This window comes from Natrix helvetica (genome assembly GCF_964273705.1).
Source record: "Natrix helvetica genome assembly, chromosome: 2".
NCBI classification, from domain to species: Eukaryota; Metazoa; Chordata; class Lepidosauria; order Squamata; family Natricidae; genus Natrix; species Natrix helvetica.
In genome coordinates, this window is record NC_138552.1 from 106401058 (window position 1) to 106422967 (window position 21910).

The 21910-nt window shown below is 42.0% G+C and overlaps 1 protein-coding gene across 2 annotated transcripts in view; it reads right to left on the bottom strand.

The window, feature by feature from the left end:
• CORO2A (coronin 2A) overlaps positions 1 to 21910 on the bottom strand; it is a 73557-nt gene that overhangs the window by 17758 nt on the left and 33889 nt on the right. Inside the window, exons 1-4 of one of the 2 annotated variants that reach the window (XM_081941687.1) lie at positions 13095 to 13286; positions 10264 to 10464; positions 5088 to 5204; positions 2850 to 2999 (exon numbers count right to left, since the gene is read on the bottom strand). In XM_081941687.1, the coding sequence (XP_081797813.1) occupies positions 2850 to 2999; positions 5088 to 5204; positions 10264 to 10464 (468 nt within the window). In that variant the 5' untranslated portion in view covers positions 13095 to 13286. Of the gene's footprint in view, positions 1 to 2849; positions 3000 to 5087; positions 5205 to 10263; positions 10465 to 13094; positions 13287 to 21910 lie in introns of those variants that run through there. The other variant, XM_081941686.1, reaches the window with a different exon arrangement.

Consider the following 21910-nt stretch of genomic DNA (forward strand, 5'->3'; position numbering starts at 1 on the left):
GCAAGATATTTCAAGCCGTGATTTGTCATAATTGTGATGATTATGGCTTACAGCTCATGAAAACCCCAAATCCACCATCTCAGAAAATTAGAATATTACATGCAATCAATAAAACAAGGATTGTACATAGAACAATATCGGACCTCTGAAAAGTATAAGCATGCATATGTACTCAGTACTTTGTTTGGGCCCCTTTTGCAGCAATTACTGCCTCAATGCGGCGTGGCATGGAAGCTATCAGCCTGTGGCACTGCTGAGGTGTTATGGAAGACCAGGATGCTTCAATAGCGGCCTTCAGCTCTTCTGCATTGTTCGGTCTCATGTCTCTTATCTTTCTCTGGGAATGCCCCATAGATTCTCTATTGGGTTCAGGTCAGGCCAATCAAGCACAGTAATCCCACGGTTATTGAACCAGGTTTTGGTACTTTTGGCAGTGTGGGAAGGTGCCAAGTCCTGCTGGAAAATGAAGTCAGCATCCTCATAAAGCTCATCTGCGGAAGGAAGCATGAAGTGCTCCAAAATCTCCTGGTAGATAGCTGCGTTGACCCTGGACTTAATGAAGCACAGTGGACCAACACCAGCAGATGCCATGGCTCCCCAAATCAACACAGACTGTGGAAACTTCACACTGGACTTCAAGCATCTTGCAGTGTGTGCCTCTCCATTCTTCCTCCATACTCTGGGTCCTTGGTTTCCAAATGAGATGCAAAAGTTGCTCTCATCAGAAAAGAGGATTTTGGACCACTGAGCAACAGACCAGGTCTGTTTTTCTTTAGCCCAGGTAAGACCCTTCTGACGTTGTTTGTTGTCAGGAGTGGCTTGACAAGAGGAATATGACATTTGAAGCCCATGTCCAAGATCCGTCTGTGTGTGGTAGCTCTTGATGCACTGACTCCAGCCTCAGTCCACTCCTTGTGAAAGTCCCCAACACTTTTGAATGGCCTTTTCCTGACAATCCTCTCTAGGCTGCGGTCATCCCTGCTGCTTGTGCACCTTTTTCTTCCATACTTTTCCCTTCCACATAACTTTCGATTAATGTGCTTTGATACAGCACTTTGGGAACATCCAACTTCTTTTGCAATTATTTTTTAAGGCTTTCCCTCCTTATGGAGGGTGTCAATGATGGTTTTCTGCACAACTGTCAGGTCAGCAGTCTTTCCCATGATTGTGATTCCTACTGCACCAGACTGAGAGACCATTTAAAAGCTCAGCAACCCTTTGCAGGTGTTATGGCTTAATTAGCTGATTAGAGTGGGACACTTTGAGCCTAGAATATTGCACCTTTTCACAATATTCTGATTTTCTGAAATTGTGGATTTGGAGTTTTCATGAGCTGTAAGCCATAATCATCACAATTATGACAAATCACGGTTTGAACTATCTTGCTTTGCATGTAATGAGTCTATCTCATATATTAGTTTCACCTTTTAAGTTGCATGAAATAAATGAACTTTTGCACAATATTCTAATTTTTCAAGTTTCACCTGTATATAGACCAGTGACGGCCTATTTTTGGCTTGCATGCCAAAAGTAGAGGAGCACAGGGGGGTCGCGCGTGGGTGTGCTACGCCATAATGCTTTGCGCACAACCCCAACACGCCTGCGCGCATGACTAGCGCTCCCCCCCATTTTTGGTGTGCTTTTTTGCCATCCCCAGCTCCAGAGGCTTTATAGGAGCCTGGGGAGGGTGAAAACAGCCCCCCCCCGAGGCCCTCCAGAGGCTTCAGGAGCTTCCCTAAAACCTCCGGAGCACGAAAAAACAGCCCTGCAAAGTCACTTCGGGTTTGCTCGTAGGGTTGTTCATTTTTTGCCCTCTGGAGCCTCCAGGGAGGCCTCCTGAAGGCCCATGACGGCTCCAGAGGGCTAAAACCGGCCCTACAAGCAACCCGGAAGTCACTTCCGGTTTGCTCGCAGGGTTGTTTTTTTGCCTTCCGGAGCCTTCAGGAAAACCTCCTGAAATCTCTGGAGGGCTAAAACTGGCCCCACGAACAAACCGGAAGTACATTCCTAAACTTCCGGTTTGCCTGTTGGGCCGTTTTTTTTGCACTCCAGAGGCTTCTGGAGGGCGAAAAATGGCCTCAAAAGGCCAAAATCAGTCGGCCATGCATGCTGGCTGGCTGGCAGGGCAACGTCTTACGTGCCCTGACAAATGGCTCCACGTGCCACCTGTGGCACGCATGCCATAGGTTCGCCATCACGGATATAGACTGTCAAGTTCTAGGATATATCACAAATGCTGTGATTTCAAAGGAAAGAAATGACCAAAGAATGCCTTTTTCTCTTACTTAGTTTATAGATCTAGTTCATAGATTTTTAAGGTAAACTATTTATTATTTATTTAATTCTATTTTGGTGCTGCCTGACTCTAAAAACACTTCGTATTCAAGATGTAAAGTGATTGGATTCCTTTTGCATGGCCAATGTACACTTTATCACCACTGAATATTGAAATAAATACCGTGTTTCACCCCAAAATAAGACTGGGGCTTATTTTATTTTGACTCCCGAAATAAGTGCTTGGCCTTCTTTTTGGGGAGGTCTTATTATTTTTGAGGTGCAGGAGGCAGCGAGCGGGGTCACCTCATGGCTGCTGCTGTGCTACAATATTTTCGGGGAGGGCTTATTTTGGGTGGGGGGTTTATTTTAGCGCATGCGCTCAAACCCCCAATTGGGCTTATTATCTGGGGAGGTCTTATTTTCAGGGAAATAGGATAACTGGAATGGAATTCTTCCACTGTGGCATATATGCTCCTTTTCCTCTATCACCCAAGTTTCCTTCACAAGACTCTCATGCAGAAGCCTAGCAGTATTTCAGGGTTGAAATGAATGCTCCTAAGATCTCAACTCACTTTGTAATCATAACCAGTGCTGAAGAGGATGTTACTTGCAGTTGGGTGCCATTCAATAAGCCCCACTCTTCTGGAATGGCCAAGAAGGTCCTTATGGGCATCTGTGATGCTTTTGGTTAGCAAATGCTGAGGGATATTCCAGACCTTAACCTACAAGACAGAAGATGCAGCCACAATCCAAGAAGGCTCCATTAACCCAGGTTATCTCATTCAACACAGCAGCATTCAAGAGCAATAGCGCTGGTCTACAAATTTTGGTAAATTATCAACCTTTGCGATACAATGTATTCATTTTACATATTTTGATTAGATGAATTAGAAAACAGATGATAAAGGTACTGGTCAGTTTTCAAGATTTCACAATAAAGACTTATACACCGGCGAGTATATTTGCCTACAAGGGAGGGAGGTATCTAATGATCATGATGCCTTGTGACTTCTCAACAAAGTACGACAGAACAATGAAAATGGTACCACTTGGAAGTGTATAAATTTATCTTCACTTTGAGAACAGCAGGGCAGAGGTCTATGAAAAACACACAGAAAACTTGCTTAGATCCTATAAAACACTTGGTGCAAACATGTCACTGAAAATTCACTTCTTATACTCGCATTTAGACTATTTCCCTTTGAACTGTGGGGCAGTGAGTGATGAGCATGGAGAGAGATTCCACCAGGATATTGCAGGCATGGAGAAAAGATACCAAGGAAATGAAGTCCATCCATGCTTGCTGATTACTGCTGGAATCTCCCCAGGGATGATCCTACTGTAGTTCACAAGAGAAAAGCCAAAAAAGCGCAGTTCAGATACTGAATATAGTTTTTCAGGAAAAAAGCACTAAAATGTTACACGAAAAACCAAGAAATGAATGGAAAGTTATTGGTATCGATAACAAGATAAATTTATAATGATTGGTGTGCCACCATTCTCATTGCTATATCACATTTTGCAGAAAACCTATGGAGCAAATCGCATATCCCCCTCATAATTTTGAATTATTTTGATGCAATTTTGACTTGAAGCTGTATCTTGGAAACTGGAGCCAATGAATAATCAGGACTTAATTTCCCTTTATTAGTGACCCAGTTTTGGTAAAATTAAGCTACTTTGATTTCTAAGGCTTTCTCCTTGTAGACCAGTGTGGCTTGAAAGACCAACATTAATCAACTGCTAAGCTTACAGAAATGGAGAGATGATTATCAAGGAAGGGAAGGGAACAAGAGACTCTCTTGTGCCTCCCCACCTTCACCGTGTCCAGGTCCTTTGTTATTTCATGTTCCAGTACTACACACAGGATTACCAATAATAAAAGGAGAAAGACATAGCAGAAGGTGGCCTTGGCATCCATCAAAATGAAAAAGGGCATTTGCTTATTCTTAGCCCCTGCATTTGTGGGTGGATGGGAGAGAGATCTCGTATCAAAAATGTTTCATTCCAAAGGAAATGTTCTCTTCACTTGCACTTCTTTTTTGTTACAATTTATTTGCCACTTTTTCTCCAAAGCATGGCATTTTAGCTACTCAACAACCAAAAGAGAGAGAGTACACAAATCTTGCTCAAGGGCACCTATGAACCTGATTCCCAAACTTCTAATCCAAAACTAGAACGTTGTTTGGGGACTTTAAGCAATCTTTTGGAATGTCTTGGAAAAATGATGTTAGAAAAATGCAGGTGGGACATTGTTCAGCCTGCTAATCATCTGGACTCTGTTATTCTATTCTATTCTATTCTATTCTATTCTATTCTATTCTATAGCATTAAGAGGTCAGAATCTGGCACATGGATTCTGCATAGTTTCATTTTCACAGTTAAAAGGGATAATGGGGCATCTGTGGGGTGGGGGGAGGCAAATGATGAATTGCAATGTATATTTTGTCCCTTTTGAACATGCATCATGACATCACACACCCATGTGTAGGGGCAGAGCTTGCACTGCAATGTCACAATACTCACTGGACATCCTACACAAACTTTTATGGAGTCCATGGAATGCTGCTAAGTGATCATTTGTCCTCGTGACATCAGATTTTATTTGATCTGGCTACCTCCACCATTCACAACGGTGGTTAAAAATCCATGGGCATGAAGTAGACTATGCTATCCAGCTGTAAAGACTTAACTAACTGTAATAACAAACCAGAAAAGGACACTTGAGAGATTGTGCTCCTGATTTTGTTTGTGAAGAAATTGGGCGGTATTCTGCCTGACTCAGGCAAAGGTTCGTAACTCTGACTTACTGTGTTATCTTCCGAACACGATGCTATTACAAAGTCATCAAAGGGGTTCCATTTGATGTCTAATACATTTCCTTTATGCCCACAGATGCGAGGATAATGCGGGTCAAGTTTTCCTGTCTAAAAACAAATGGAAAAGTTGAATTCTACAATGAAAAATTCTCTGAAAAGGCTTATTTATCATATTTATTATTGATGATCATCAATCAGGTGTTCAGACTGGGCTTGGCATTTTTGTCTACCTATTGAGTCCTTACGAAGGACCTGGGATAGGCAGATTTGGATGTTTGACTGTGTTACATATATCACCGCCGGATGTAAGCTGTTCCAAGTAAAGCCGCCTTCTGCAATTGACTGATGGCGAATTTGTCAATGCCGATGGTGTTCAAGTGGTGCTCCAATTGTTTTGGGATTGCACCAGGGGTGAAATGCTCTGAAGTCTGCTACCGGTTTGCTTTGCTACTGGTTTGCTTCGCGTGCATGCGCACCGCAGGCGCTACCGCGCAGCGCTGAAAAAGGAAGATTGAGAAGCCTTTTCTGAGTCTGGAAAAATAAGTAGAACAGCGGGGGGGGTCAGCTGTCCCACATGATTTAGATTCGCTAGAAAGCAGGATTTCCTGATTTGTAGCGAATATAAATCACGCGGCACAGCTGATTGTCGCACAGCTGATCGTCGGAACTACCGGTTCGGCCAAACTGGTAGCATTTTTTTTTACTACCAGTTTGAGTGAACCGGTAGCATTTTTGAACTACTGGTTCGGGCGAACTGGCCTTTGCCACAATCGTTCTATTTTTATTTGTAGTCTTTGTATTTTGTTATCATGGAGAAGAGTCTTAAAGTCTTAAAGTTCCAAACTTGGGAACTTTAAGACTTGTGGACTTCAACTCCCAGAATTCCCCAGCCAGCATGAAGTCCACAAGTCTTAAAGTTCCCAAGTTTGGACACCCCTGGAATAAGGAGATACATGGCTGTTCCATCTCCAGATCTAGGTCCAAGGATCAAGGACTCCCACTACGAAGAGAAGCTTCTATTTATAGCACGTGGAAGAGAGTCTTCTCATGTCTTGTACCCAAATCATGAAATATACTCTTTTGGATATGCATCTCTGGACCCCACTGTTCCACAGAACATCTGCAAAGATGCACGTGGGTTCCCAGTTTTTTAATCAGGTAATTTTAGTGTTATAAAATAGTGTTATATAGTGTTATAATAACTAATTTTAAAAAATCTGATATCTATAATTTTATTTTTCATTTGAAACTTTCTAAGTTTTGTTTTCATATTTTGTTCACCAGCTTAAATACTTGCCAAAGCAGAAAAGTAGGGCGTAAGTAAAGTAAGGAAATAAGAAAAAAATAACAGCTTCACTATAAACGTAACACTTAGGCAGCACAGAGCAAGACTGTTATCAAATTGTGGCAGAGCCAGGCCACTAAGGAGTCATACAGATGTACCAGGGTAGATTAGAGGAAGGGACATGAGTGGCTGGAGCAGAAAGCAGCCTCTGTATGTCTTACTGCTAGCTTCCTTATAGTTAATGGTTATTAAAGAAGTCCTTCCCCATAGTACACTGTAAAACAAATACATTAAACAATGCAAGGCTGCCATCTAGCAAAGTCCATTTCTATTAAGTATCAGAACCTTGGCACTGAAGGCTAGGGCTATATGCAAACTTTATGTCTCCTTTATGAGTTATTTATGTAGAGCATATACAGGTTATTTCACATTTATTTATTTATTTATATTACATTTTTATCCCACCTTTATCACTTTATAAGTAATTCAAGGTGGCGAACATTGGTAATACTCTTTCCTCCTCCTATTTTCTCCATAAGAATAAACTGTGAAGTGAAGTTTCCCTAAATGCTGAACAAACATGTCCCAGGGACAGTTTTGTTCTGCTACATCTTTTTTTATTTTATTTTTCAATTTTATTAACAAACATGTAAAATACACAGACACAAAACTTAAGACGTACAACACATTTACACAATGCAATACAAACAGGAGCTTCCTGTTCTTTCCAATAGCAATTATCAATCGATACCGCTCACCTTATATTATTTCCCCTTCTATTGTATTTCGTTCTGCTACATCTTAATGATGTTGCTTTTCTCTTATTTACCCGAGGAACTTAAAACTTGAAATGAGAAAAAAAAAAAAATGCAGGTAATCCTGGACTTACGACCGCAATTGAGCCCAACGTTTCTGTTGCTAAATGAGACATTTGTTAACCGAGTCTTGCCCCATTTTGCGACTTGTCTTGCCGGAGTTGCTAAGTGAATCACTGCAGTTGCTAAGTTAGTAATACGGCAGTTAAGTGACTCTGGCTTCCCCATTGGCTTTGCTGAACAGATTTCAAAAGGTGATCACATGACCCCGGGACACTGCAACCGTCATAAATGTAAGTCAGTTGACAAGCATCTGGATTCTGATCAGGTGACCATGGGGATGCAATGGTTGTAAGTGTGAAAACTGTCATAGTGCTGTTGTAACTTTGAACGGTCACTAGCATCGGTGTCACTAGTATAAAATAGTATCAGGGATTAAGAGTTGGTCATGCCAAAATTAAAGGAACAGGAGAATGGGCCCAGAAAGATTTCTCACTCTTGAGGTGAGTTGCTCTTGTGCACAACTATCCTTTCTTTCAAACTGGACCATGTATGTATGGGACCATGGAGTCCTGCCCCTACTCTTCTTTGCCCTTAGGTAAATGGAGATCAATTTGCATTTGTTATAACAAAATTACACTAAGCAACTACAGCACTTAATGAAATCCAGGAGATTAATAAAATAACATTGACATCACAAGCAACCCCTAATAGGAACAGGATTTTATCCACCCCAGTCGTAAATTTTCCCAGATTTTGTAGGTTTTACATCCAGGCTGAAATATCACCAGGGCTCCTGGAATACCACTTATCAAAGCGTTTTGGCCTGCCAGCAGCCAGTGAGGAGTTTGGGGAGGAACATGGGCCAGTTCGGGAGTCTGGGGAAGTCTCTGACGAGAGCTCTGCATCAGAGGAAGCAGTGACGTGCAGTCAGGGGAGGCAGGGGAGGCACAGCCTCACCACTGTCATCATGAAAAGAAAAATAAATGTAAAGGGAAAAAGGCGAGAGCTGAGGTCAGGCTGCGCTAGTTGCTGCCTCACCGTGGATGACTCTGCTTAACTGTTTAAAAAAGCCTCTAAAAGCACCCTCTACTATGAGGCAGGAGAACTGCGTGCCGCTCCTACATCAGGAATTTTTAGGCTTTTAACCCTTAAGTTAAGCAAGGGTTAAAAGCCTAAAAATTCCTGACGTAGGGGAGGCACCCAGTTCTCCTGCCTCATAGTAGAGGGCGCTCATTTGGGCGGGGCTTCTTCAGAGGACCCGAGGCAAGAGCAGAGTTGAAATCCTCTCTGAAACAGCTGGAAAAGGTATGTGTGGGTCGGAGGGTGGGGGAGGAATTCAAACGTCATCCTCCTGGTGCGGGGCTTTGGGCAAAGGCTGGAGGGAAGGACTCTGGCTCGCTTGTGCTCTCCCTTGCAGGAAGAGCCACGTTGCCTTTTCAAACCTGTAATCAGTGAAGCTGGTCTGGATCCTTCCGGGGCTGGGGGAAAGTGTGTGTGCTCCAATATGGCTCTTTCACTGGCTTCCTGCATCCCCCTTACACACTGTGTGTGTGTGTGTGTGTGTGTGTGTGTGTGTGTTTGAGAGAGAGTGAATGAGAGAGAGGGAAGGGGGTAGAAGAGATAGTCCAATCCAACATGTGTGTTTGTGTGTGTGTGTGTGTGTGTGTGTTTGAGGGGGGGAGGGAGAGAGAGAGGGAGGAAGGAGGGGAAAGGAGAAGAAAAAGAAAGAAGTCAACTTCTTTCGCAAAGGAGAAAAACAAATGCTGTCGCTTTAAATCGGAACTGAGCATGCCTGGCTGTGGAATTCTGGGAGTTGAAGTCCACAAGCCTAAAAAAATTGCTGCCTCACCAGCCATAAACCTCACCGCACGTCACTGAGAGGGAGAGGTGCGGCCAGGGCCTTCTGACAGTTATCAGCTGCCTTGGGAGTCAGATATCAGTGGGACAGCAGAACAGCTGAAGCCTGTTCCCAGTGTGCACATGAGCAAAGTTGTCGGGAGAAAGGAACAGCTAAGGAACAATGGTCAACTCGGGAGTAAAGTCACAGGTAGACGGTGAATGGCCCCTCCCATAGGGAATAAAGAGGAGCAAAAGGGGAGGGGAGTTCGCAGGAGACAATTAGTTCAATTCATTAGGGTGAAGATCCGTTCCTGACTTCTTGCCAAGTATTGTCTACTACAGAGTTGCATTTGGAAGATATCGGCCTGGCAACTCTCCAAGCCTGATAAAGCTCTGTAGTTGTGAAATCTCCTGAAAGACCGTTGGCTGGGACTTTGCTGGAGAGGAATTCACTTTAAACGAAATAAAAGGGGTTTTATCGGGATGAGGGGTCGGCTTCATGCTTTTGGGAAGCCTAGTTCAGAACAAAACCAGACAGAAACTGAAGTTCGGTTGGGTTTAAGAGGTGCAGACAACGGAACAATTCAAAGCATGAGGAGATTGTGTTGTGGAAGGAAAGGGACAGAGGTAATCCACGATTTATCACCACAAATGAGGCCAAAATTCCTGTTGCTATGCAAGACAGTAAAATGAGTTTTGCCCCCTTTGGCGACCTTTCATGCCACAGTTAAGTCAATCACTGTAGTTGTTAAGTTAATAACATGGTTGTAAAATGAATCTGGCTTCGCTGTTGACTTTGCTTGGCCGAAGGTTGCAAAAGGGGATCATCACATGACCCGGGGACACTGAAATCATCATAAATGTAAGACAGCTTCCAAGTATCTAAATTCTGATCCTTGTGTCCATGGTGACGCTGCAACAGTCATGTGAAAAACAGTCATCAGTCTCTTTTTTTCCAGTGTCGTTGTAATTTCAAGTGGTCATTAAACAATGGTTGTAAGTCAAGGACTATAAATGAACTCACTGCTTGCGTATCAACTTATGGAGTTATTGCAGACAATAGTGCTAATTTTTCAAGTCACCATTCAGGGTAAAAACAAAGCCCTCACTGAAAACGAGTTACTGATTTGGGCTTTATCAACATTTGGCCTCCCATGCCTTTCTCCACCCCACTCACACACACATCAATAAGCCAGTTATATAGGACAGGCTTGGAAATACCTACTTGACTGATTGGTATAACAAGAAAGGCGCCTCCACCTGCACATTCGGTCACCACGGCAATAAAACGAGGATTGACAGCACAAAACTGGTTGTCATAGACACTGTGGGTGATGGGCACGTTGTCATAGCAGTTCTCTTTACTGGCGGCCTTGCCATAAACGTGGCGGAATTTAGAACTCCGATACTGAGGATTCCATGACATCTGCAAGGCAGAAAGAGAATACAAGCATGAAGTCTTCAGACGCTTGAAATTTCCATGCTCTTGCTACAGGTCTTCAGACTTGACTGAGGAATTCGGAGAGTTGAAGCCCACCAGTCTTGAAGTCACCAAGCTTGGAGATCCCTGCTCTTGACCTATAGTTAAAGTTATCTTCCAACTATGCTGTGGAAGTTCAGACAAATTTGAGACAACCTAAGGCAGGGGTATCAAACTCAATTTCATTGAGGGTTGCATCAGGGTTGCGTCTGACCTTGGGGGGCTAGGGTGGGCATGGCCAACTCAACATCATTTGTGTTGGGGGCACCTGTGGTGGCCAGAGCATTCTGCTGGTGAAGACAGGCTCCTGAGCTCCGTTTTCGGCTGCGACATCCTCCTGCAGCTCTCTGCCAGCGAAAACGGAGGTCGGGTGGGCCCTCCCGAGCTCCATTTTCATTGGCTATGGCACTGCAGGTGATCCTTTGCTGTTTCCAGGGTGGTCCTGCAGGCCAGATCTAAACAGCCCACTGGCTGCATCCATCCCAAGGGGCTTGAGTTTGACACCCCTGGCCTAAGATGAGCTTGACTGCTTGGAATCTCCTAAATAAGTCATTGGTTGAGCTGGATTAGTTTTCCAATCGTTAATTAATAGGAAGATCACTATAAGATCTTGGCAGAGGAAGCTCTGGGAAAGATGCATGAGGAAGATCTCCCTAAGAAACCCAGAACCTTTTAGAATTGAAAAGTCATTGATGAAATATTAATCTGCACTTAGATTTTGACAGTTTTATTGTGAAGATCTCTTTTATGCAAGCAGTACCATTTAACCCCAGGCAGCTACATTAGAAACAACTGAATTGCTCAACACTGTATAATATCAAAATCAAACAAATCATATGACAGATTACTGCCTTGTGTGAATGCAAGCACATATAATGCTACAAAAACAAACCAGGAAGCTGCAAAGAATGTAAGGTTGCTGCCAGATCCTGCGGGAAGAGAGGCAGGGGGGGTAGAGGGGCAGACAATACTGTACGCTAAGAATACTTACCATAATATCTTGCTATTATTTATTATTTATTTAAATATCAAAGCATACCAGGACTTGGAAAGGTCAAGTACTCTACAAAGCAGAGCTTCAGGCTAAATTCTAACGTCCTTTTAAATCCTTTTTTATGCATTGTAACTGATGTCTTAGGTGATTTATTTACAGATTAAAAAAAAGAGAGAGAGAGAACTAACTCAGCAATCAGATTTCCTGGTATTTAAAGGAGAAGAGATTATTATCTCCCTTTAAAGACATACTGTAGGTTGTTGGCTCCAGAATATGTTGACATGGTTCCCTTCATTAATTCAGCACATATTTTTCGTAGGTATCTACACTTCAAAGTCTGTAAGGATGCATTGCTGTACTATTGCATATTATGTTTTCGATATAAGGTTTCACCAATTACTGGTACTTTTAACTATGAAATACCAAAAAAAGAAAAGGTACCCTTCAGTTGAGCTTGACTCCATGTGAGTTATGAAAGTGATCAGCCGTGATTTTCACGTTTTGTTACCCCCGTTTTGTTCACTGCCCCCGCGCGCATGCTTACCAACTCCGTGCATGCGCCCGGCCTTCCACGCATGCACCCGGCCTCAAAAACGTATCTAAATAGGACGACATAGAGCCGGGGTGGGATGTGTGGGCCGGATGGGCACACCCGCAATTTCTGCTACCGGTTCGGGTGGACCAATCCAACTGGCTGAATACCACCTCTGCAACAGATGTTTAGCACATCACAAAGCATAATAATTGGAACAACAGGAAAAGAGATAAAGCCTATTCTGCTCCCCTCTATTGTCTGACAGTGACATGGAGAAATGCTTGTTGCATGGAGAACAGTTATTAATTACAGTAATTTGCCAATCAAGCCAGGGTTACTAATAATCAGTGGTGGGTTGCAGGCGGTATGCCCCGGTACGGGCGTACCGGAGCCTGCCCAGAGCACCGGATACTGTTCAGGTACGGTGCTCCAGAGAGCCCACCCGCCTGCCTGAGCTCCTTACCTGTCTTTTAAGGCTTCCGCGCTTCCAAGCATGGCGTGTAGAGCACCTGCGCAACGCTCCACGGAGCAGCTCGGAGGCTCGCGGATGTGCTAAGATGCATGTGGGAGCTGCATGCGTCCATGTGGACGCTGCCGGGCCCATTCCAACCGTACCAGTTGGAACGGGATCCAGAAACCACCACTGCTAATAATAGCAGGCAAGTGATTTCTACATACATATTTTTATGTGAATCTGTGCATAGACATGTTGGTCTGTCCGTGCAGGGCACTTTTTATACCTCTAACTGCACCTTTATTGGCTACTAATGGGTAAAGTTTTTTCATGCAGTGTTGCCAATCAATGAGCACACCCTACCAATCAGCCACATTAGTATAACTTGTTAAGTGTGTAACAACCTGTTTTATTCTTTGGTATCTCAGGATAAGCCAGTGGAACCCACCCCCCAACTTATTTTCCTGGAGAGCTGCCATATACAACTGCTGGTCTAACCTGAGAGGTCACAGGTTGGATCAGCCAAGATTAGGCTGATGGGACTATATATCTCCAGCATCATAACAAAAACAGTACCTGGCAAGGATGCTTACCTTTCACTGACTTGATCTCAGCTCACAATCGCTTTAATCTTTCTACCGCCTGCATAGGTTGCATTCTGCCACCCTCGTGAAAGCAAAAATGTGGGGTGGCACGAAAAACAAAACAAATGAAGCCATGAAAACAATCCTGACAGAAATGAGTCAGCCATGCCCATTGGCTACACATGTCTCCTCTCAGCCTGTGCTTCCATCCACTATGTCCAAAGCAAACAAATCACTGGAAGCTGAAACTTCATCTGCTGGGGTGTGGCCATAGCTGCCTCCTCACCATCAGCTGAATAAACTCATTTTGCAGTCTTGGCATGTCTACCTGTGACCTCAGGGTATCGGTGACCTACCCCGTTGTTTGATTAACCTTCTTGAGGGGAGCAGCCAAAGCCCAAGTGTATCTCCCAGAGCTTGTATTAAACAGATTTTTCTCTTTATGACAGGCACATGCTAATGTTAAACACTTTCTTCTTCATTATATTTTTCTTTCTCCACCTTCCTCTCTCTGTAGCAAGGCTGTACGTATATATGTATGTATATATGCGGGCAACACCCACACACACACACACACATTTTATTTGTAATTTTCCTTTAACAGCCATACATATTTTGTGGTCAGTGTTTTGACTGGGTCAATATACTTTTTACACAACGCTAACAATAATAATACAATTAAATATACATAACCATAGTCTTCTAACTCCTAACCTTAACATGCACACTGTAATTATAATAAATTCTATTATATATCAGTGTGTGTAATACTATTTTCCCAATTTGTACTCATCTTCCCTCCCCCCCCCCCAATTTGTTGGGGTTCTTCTACATTCACATATTTGTCTTTAAACAACACCATTGTCTCCTTATGGTTCTTTGTCACTTCTTCATAAATACATTTAAACATCAATAACATTTATTCAATGTATTTGTTGTCCTCTGTTGAGTCACTAATAGTTTAATATATTAAAAATTACTCAGTATTCCACTATAATTCCAGTATCCCAATTATCTAGGAACACCAATAAGGCCAAGTTATCATCATTTCCAAATCCCCTGACCATATCTACAAAACATCTATAAAAAGGGGAGTAGGGAAACTTAACTGAAATTCAGTAAGAAGCAATACCATTACTCCTAAATCTCTCTCTCTCTCTCCTCCCTTTCTGATAATTCTGAGAACAAATAGATGGAATAGTTTTACCAGGTGCTCAGGTTTGAGTGAGCATCAAGTGCTTCCAGAAAATACTAAAATCTGCACTTCAGCAAATACCTATCATCAAATACCAAATGAGGAGGCGGAGAACCAAAAATGCTCTTCTAAATCTTTGACAGTAGGCTGGCTTGCACACTATATAGACTGCTAATGCACCTCAAAAATCGTAAAAGGAAGGAAGGGAGTCTTTGGAGATTAAATGTTGCATTGTTCCTGAAAAATAATCAGTACCAATCTTAATCCCTTATCTGTAATTTGAGGACACTTGCTCATTTTATAACATTTTTAAAGGATTCTTGTGATGCTTTCTGGCAAAACTTGGTGATCATGTTAGGAGTAAGGCTGATGTTCCAAAAAAGTTCATTAAAAATTCCTTCATGAGAGAATGAGAACACTGCCGCAAAGTTGTGTGCCACCACAACAAATCTTGCAGAGATTACAGTATTCTGGAGAGGCGGAAATAAGATCCTCTACTCTAAGCCACTGTTGTGCGTGAGTTACATGGACATGCCAAAATCTGTCCTAATATTCTCTGAAATGCCCATAGATTTCTCATAATAGTGAATGACAAAATGCCCAATGAAGGACGTGGTATATGCAAATAGCATAATGTAAAACATGGCTGTTATAATCTGTCTGGATTAAAATCATCACAAAATGTGGCTGCAAAACTCAAGAACAGCCACCAAATAAATAGCAATGAAAAGCAAGGGTTTTATGTAATTCCTGTTGCTGCATAGCAGTCTTCTGGATTTTTGCAACTCAAATCCAATCTTTACTGACACTATAAATCAAACTTTTTAAATAGGGAATCAGTTCATGGTCCCTCAAACTGTTGTGGGGCTGGACCAGCTGGGTGGGTGTGGCTAGGTGGTCATGTCATCAGGTGGGCGTAACCAATTTAACAGTCCACTAAACAATGCACATAAATTAAACTTTCATTTGTTTTGCTCCTGGTGGTGTTTTTTTTTGCTTTTGTTTGCATGTTGTTCTTTTGATTGACTTTTCTTTTTACTAGATTGTTTTTTCAGTTGTTTAGGAGTCTTACTGGTTCACTTCAGGAAACTCAGTTTTGCAGCAATTCTTCTCAGTCCCAAGGAGCTTACAATTAACAAGTCTATCTATCTATCTATCTATCTATCTATCTATCTATCTATCTATCTATCTATCTATCATCTATCTATCTATCTATCTATCTATCTATCTATTTATCTATCAATCATCTATATCTATCTATCTATCTATCTATCTATCTATCTATCTATCTATCATCATTATCTATCTATCTATCTATCTATCTATCTATCTATCTATCTATCTATCTATCTATCTATCTATCTATCTATCTATCTATCTATCTCTATCTTCTGGAGGCCAAAACCAGGCTAAAACCGCCTGTTTTTGGTCTGCCAGAGCATCTGTGTGCCCCATCCCCCCCATCTCCAGAATGTTTCTGCAGCCAAAACTGTTGGCCTTACCTTCCAGTTCCAGCCCACAGGGATTGTGAACATAAGTCCTGCGCTCGGCCAAAGGGTGGTGGTGGGAGGGATGATGTGGGCGGAGCAGCCTCATGGTCCTGCATGGGCTGGATTAATGGCTTTTATGGGCCGTATGTGGTCTGCTGGCTGTAGTTCTAGGACCCTTGCTCTAAATCTTTTTATAAACAGACCCTAGATTATTATCTACCTTGTGTACTGCGTAATCTAAAAAGAAGCAAGCCTCTGCTTGTGAACTCTTCCACAAGATGCTTACTTGGCTTCAGAAAAAAGATGTTTTAAATGCTGACAACAAGTCATTTCTGTACTTCAGTGGACAGGAAGACAGTTTAATAGTCTGTAGAGATTCTCAGTCATCCAGGTCATGGTTGTCCCAAAGGGTTTTTTTTCAGGAAGCAACTGGACTTTCTTGTTTTTTTTCTTTTGAAGATGTTTCGCTTCTCATCCAAGAAGCTTCTTCAGCTCTGACAGGATAGTGAGGAATGGAAGGATTTATATTCCTTGCAGAGAGCTGGTCATTTGCATCCTTTTAGAAGTGTTTCAATGTGTTTCAAGGACCCTCCAAGTGCTTCAAGCCCGAACCGTATAAAAGAATGGAAATGACAGCTGTCTACGAGGAATATAAATCCTTCCATTCCCCACTATCCTGTCAGAGCTGAAGAAGCTTCTTGGATGAGAAGTGAAACGTCTTCAAAAGAAAAAGCAAAAAAGTCCAGTTGCCTCCTGAAAAAGCAGCTTTGGGAACAGTCAGCCTAATACTAGCATAGGGCTATTTCCTCGGAATTGAGATTCTGCCTTGAAATAGTTGTCGAAAACCATTCTCAATGCTTTCTTTTCTTAATGAGTGACTACTTGTAAACCTAATGTAACAGATCAGCATATTCTGCAAGGCACATCCGCAGCAGAGAAAAGATGTGTGTGTGTGTGTGTGTGTGCGTGCGTGCGTGCATGCGTGTAAAGGGCTTGCAAAACGAGACATTCATGAAAACAAGACAGTAGCACATGCCAATAATCAGCAGATGCCGGTAATCATTGTCATGTACAGGCAGAACAGATCAATTTTCATTTCTTAGCCTTTTATGTTACTCACATAGACTCCAACAAATACAGTACTATTAGAGTCATCGTCTTAGCGGGCGGGGGGCAGGAACACCTCTTCCGGATTTCACCGAAGAACCAGGCATGGTAAGATATTTTTATTCATGGCAAACCCTGCTGATGTAACCACACTCTTAAGAGGCAATGCAGTAAAATAACTGCAAGATTCACCATTGCCAGAAGAATATTTCCATTGGCTGACAAATGCCCTCTCCTGGTCAAAACTCTCTTTTGCAAAAACAGTCTTCAAAAATATGTGTTTTGTGCAACCTGTCTTTTGGGAAGTAGGAAATCACGGCTGTCTCAGTATTATTGTGAAATAAAGGATGCAGAAAGAAAGAGTTGGCATGGCACCCAAATTACACTACAGGCATCTTCAAACTAAGTTGTTAGCAGAATAGTATCCACTGCAAAACAACTATCTTTGAACATTGAAATTTCTAAAATAGTCTTTTTCCTTCTGATAAATCCCTTGCTAAGCTGATTCAGCCCCAAAGCCCAGCAAGAGATGGGAGAGCTTTTAATCACACAACATCAGGGATGAAGTTCCAATTCTAGCTGACAAAACACTTAAGAGACAGACAAGGAATAATACAGTAGAATGACCAGGCAGAAGTTACAAATTTTATTTGAGTAACATCTAATTAAAAAAAATCAACTGGATATTCACATGGAAAACAGCCAATCACATCTAACATTGTCTTATTTGACCCAAATTTGGATCTATATCCCATTTCATATCTAGATATGAAGTCAGTGCTAAAAGAATGGATAGAGGCTATGAGGTATTCACAATATGACTGTTTTTCATATTGAAGTAAATGCGCCTCTTTTTTGTTTAAAGATCCTTTGTTATACCACGTTTCCCTGAAAATAATTTTTTTTTGCTCCAAAGGACTCGTTAGGGCTTATTTTCAGAGAAACACAGTATCAGAGTGATCAGCTGGCCAGATGCCACACTTGGTTATAAAAGGCCAAGTGGCCTCATGCCTCTCTAAAAAGGATGCAAATGACCAGCTGTCTGCAAGGAATCTAAATCCTTTCATTCCCCACCATCCAGTCAGAGCTAAAGAAGCTTCTTGGATGAGAAGCAAAACTTCTTCAAAGAAAAACAAGAAAGTCCAGCTGCCTCTTAAAAGACCCCTTTGGGACTACTGTACTGACTAGGATGAAAAATATGTGATTTGTGTTTACTTTTATTCATACTAAGACAATGTTAGGTTCTTCCTGTTGGAGATCTCTGTGTGCTTTCCTGTAGTAAACCACTGAACTATACACAACCTTTTTTGTGAGCTTTCTTCAGACTTTCCACCTCATCAACCTGGGCACTCTCCAGATGCATGGATTTCAGCTATACTGCTTGGGAATTCTGGGTCTTGAAATCCATGCATCTGGTGGGCCCAAGACTGTCCTAGGTGGACTTTTTTCCTCCTAGATTGATCACTGCATCTTTTTGGCCACAGAGCAGTAGAATTTCAGAATTCTTATTTCTACTGGAAATTTTAAAAAGAGATCTGACTGTATCTGTTCTCTGGTTTGCACCTTGTTCTTGCTCTGGCCCCAATTTGGTCTTGGAGGTAACTAAACTATGGATTATCCATAGTTTCTGGCTTTGATATTGGTTCATCTCAACATACTGCCAATTGCCCAACCCAGATACTTCAAGAATTATTGGGCAATATTTGAAATTTAACTCTGCCCAAGGTTCCATGGACAGCCTGGATTTTACAATCTCTATTACCTCTACATGGTGGTGAAGCCAACCCATAAATATGAAGTAATACTTATTGTGAACCGTCCTATGGAGAAAATAACAGGTCTAACAGCTTTCCCTAATCTAATGATCCCTATAATTCCCAGAATCCTCAGGTCAGTTGAAGGGAAAGTTAACATTAGAAGAAAGTGATTGCATCAGACCATCCGCCACAGATCTCCTGCCAGTAGCAATCGATCACATGTTACAGAAAGGAAGAGGTACCAGACTGCCTCATTAGATGGACCAGTTTCATTTGTGTGCAAAGTTTCAATGAAGGAGGGAGAAGAGAAGTTTATCTCTGTTTCTCAAACCATTCATGAATTGATCGGCTTCTACACACAAGATCTCCTCTTTCCTTTGCAAACATATCTATTCATCTGCTTTTCATCCCACTGGATGTACACTTCTCATAAAGTAAGAGAATATACTTTTAGAAAGGATATTCACTCCCTAATTAATTTACCTTGTAAATTAACAAAATGAACCCCTAAGAGAAAGTACTAACTATAGGTTGTCCTTGACTTACAGCTACAACTGGGACCAGAATTTCCCCATGCCCGATTTTACAACTTTTGCCATGGTTGTTAAGCAAATTAGTGCAATTGTTAAGTGAATCATATGGTCATGAAGAGATTCCGGCTTCTCCCACTGACTTTACTCATCAAAAGCTGTTTGGGAAGGTCACAAAGGTGATCACACAACCCCGGGATGCTTCAACTGTGATAACTACATGCCGGTTAACAAGTGCCTAAATGCTGATCACCTGACTATGGGGATGCTGCAACTGTTGTAACTGGGAGGACTGGCTGTAAGTCAGTTTTTTCAGTGCCTTTGTAACTTCAAGCAGTCGCGAAATGAATAGCTTTAAGTTGAGGACTATTTGTACTAAAGGAAATGCAAATCATAATATAAAACAAACTGACACTTTGGAATATAAAATAGCAAGAGCACAGATCACATTTTGTATCTTTATTTTTGCAGAAATCTGCATTGGTATTATTTTTCTGGGTTGGTTCAGATTTGAAATAGGGAAAGCGACTGATGAAGTAGAAAGAAAAATCTGCACCGGGCCCTGAGAGTGAGCTCTTTTTTCCTTTCCTCTCAAGTCATCCTCTACCTCACCAACCTACTAACTGGGTTATTTGGGGGCAAAGGTTTCCCTTCTTCCCGAGGACTGGCAGACAGGCCTCCCACACTTGAATTAAATGGGAAAATTGGCAGAACTCCTGTCAATTTCGTCCCGGATCCCCAGTAGCCATACAGTAAATAATGCAAGGGAATAGCACTGCTGGCAGTCATGGCTATTACCCGGAAGCATCTCATGGAGTACGCAAAATACCACTGTCCCCCCTCCCTCCCAAAGCAATAACGGCAGCAGAAAGTAGCCATGCGAAAACCCTGTTGGCAAAAACAAAACCACTAATGCACACTTGGAGCAGAACCAGCAATACATTTCCTTCCCAGTTTCAACACATCAGCAGCCCGCTCCCCCCCCCTTTTTTTTTTTTTACTGCAATAATCCAATCAAAAAGTCACTAAGGCAAGAGCAAGTAGGAGCAGAACTCCCAGACCAGGGTACTTGGTATAGAAAGAGCCTGCGTAATGTCCGAATGGCACTTTGTGAAGGGTGGGTCAGGCACAGAACTGGCTAATGCCTTTACGGAAGCCAAGTATCTGGTTTCTCTTGCATCTCAAGTCAAAATATCCCAGGGAGAATAGTTCCTCCTGGTAAGAGAGGAAGAGGACTGCCTGCAGCAGTCTAACCCGGCCAACAGGAACTTTGCAGATGTCAGTTCTGACCACTTTTGCCATCAAGATGGGGACTGAGGTATCATAAATCATCTGTATGCCAAGACATTTGTTAAGAGAAGTTGGAAAAACTCCTTTAAACACCCTCCTCCTCCTCCTCCTCCTCCTCCTCCTCCTCCTCCTCCTTAGAACAGCATTTCCCAACCTAGTACTCTTCAGTTCTCTTGAGAGTTCAACTCCACATTCCCCAGGCAGTTGGCTGGAAATTCTGGAAATTGAGTTCCATAGCACAACTAGGGGGCACCAAGCTGTTTAGAAGATGCACCACCTTTTGTGTAAATACCAGAAAGGAACAAACAAGGGAACATTTCAATTTTTTGAATTTCTTTGTTTGAAAACAGACCTGTCTTTTTAATATTGGTCTCATATGCTCATCTTCTTCCATTTGGGACATAGTTAGAATGGAGTAGGAGTAGGGATAGGATAAGACAGGACAGGACAGGACAGAATTCTTTATTGGCCAATGTTGATTGGACACACAAGGAATTTTAAGCTGCATATGGGCATTCCCTCCTCAAAAGGAACTCTGCAATTTTGTAAGAAAGAAAAATTACGGCTCTTAGACAGAAAATTTCCAATACCCTCAGCAACTAATATTGTAGCTCGGACAATTCCTAGTCATAAGCCTCACACATAAAACAGTTGGCTGTAGTGTAAAATCACCTGCAGTTTGCATTATCTGCAATCCCTTGTCTTTCTCCTTTAATTTCTCCACCACCACAAATCTCCTTAATGCTGTTTTCTTTCTTTCTTTCGAAATGGCAGTGGTCCAGTAGAAAAAGTGACCCCGTGTGGATCCTGATCTTTCACAGGCAGGCCAAGAGATGTTGTTCCGTGTTTTAAAGTAATCTCAGGCTAAAGTAGAAGCTGCTACGTGTACAGTCTTGAAACCCTGGATCCAGCTGGCTTAACCACTTGAAGCAAGAACATGACACGAGCAGCTTGACTCTGCAACGTGCTGCCATTCCACTCCTTTACAGGCTGCGCTGTTTAACAAATTGCCAGACACTTGCCATCTGCTCCTCCTATTCACATCAAGACACATTACACTAGATGCCCTACCTAAATGAAGGGTCCTTTTGTGTAGTGGCAAGCTGCAAGAAATGTAAGACGGCAGGCCACAATATTATTATCAGCCACCTTTCCTTGCAGAAAAATAATGATTATTCCAAAGATGTCTTTTAGAACTGCAAAAAGTTAAATAAAAAAAAGATATCAACCATAGTCCCCCGTTTGGCTTATTTTACATAGAAATCCATTTAGAGGAGTGTTTCATACATTGCAAAGATGGTTTTGCTTTTGCTTTAGTGTATTGAGTACAATCAGCCATTGTGGCTTGTTTTTTTTTTCCTAGTTGATACTAATTATTATTATTATCAGTAAGTAATTATTATTATCATCCGAAAGTCATTATTATTATTATTATTATTATTATTATTATTATTAT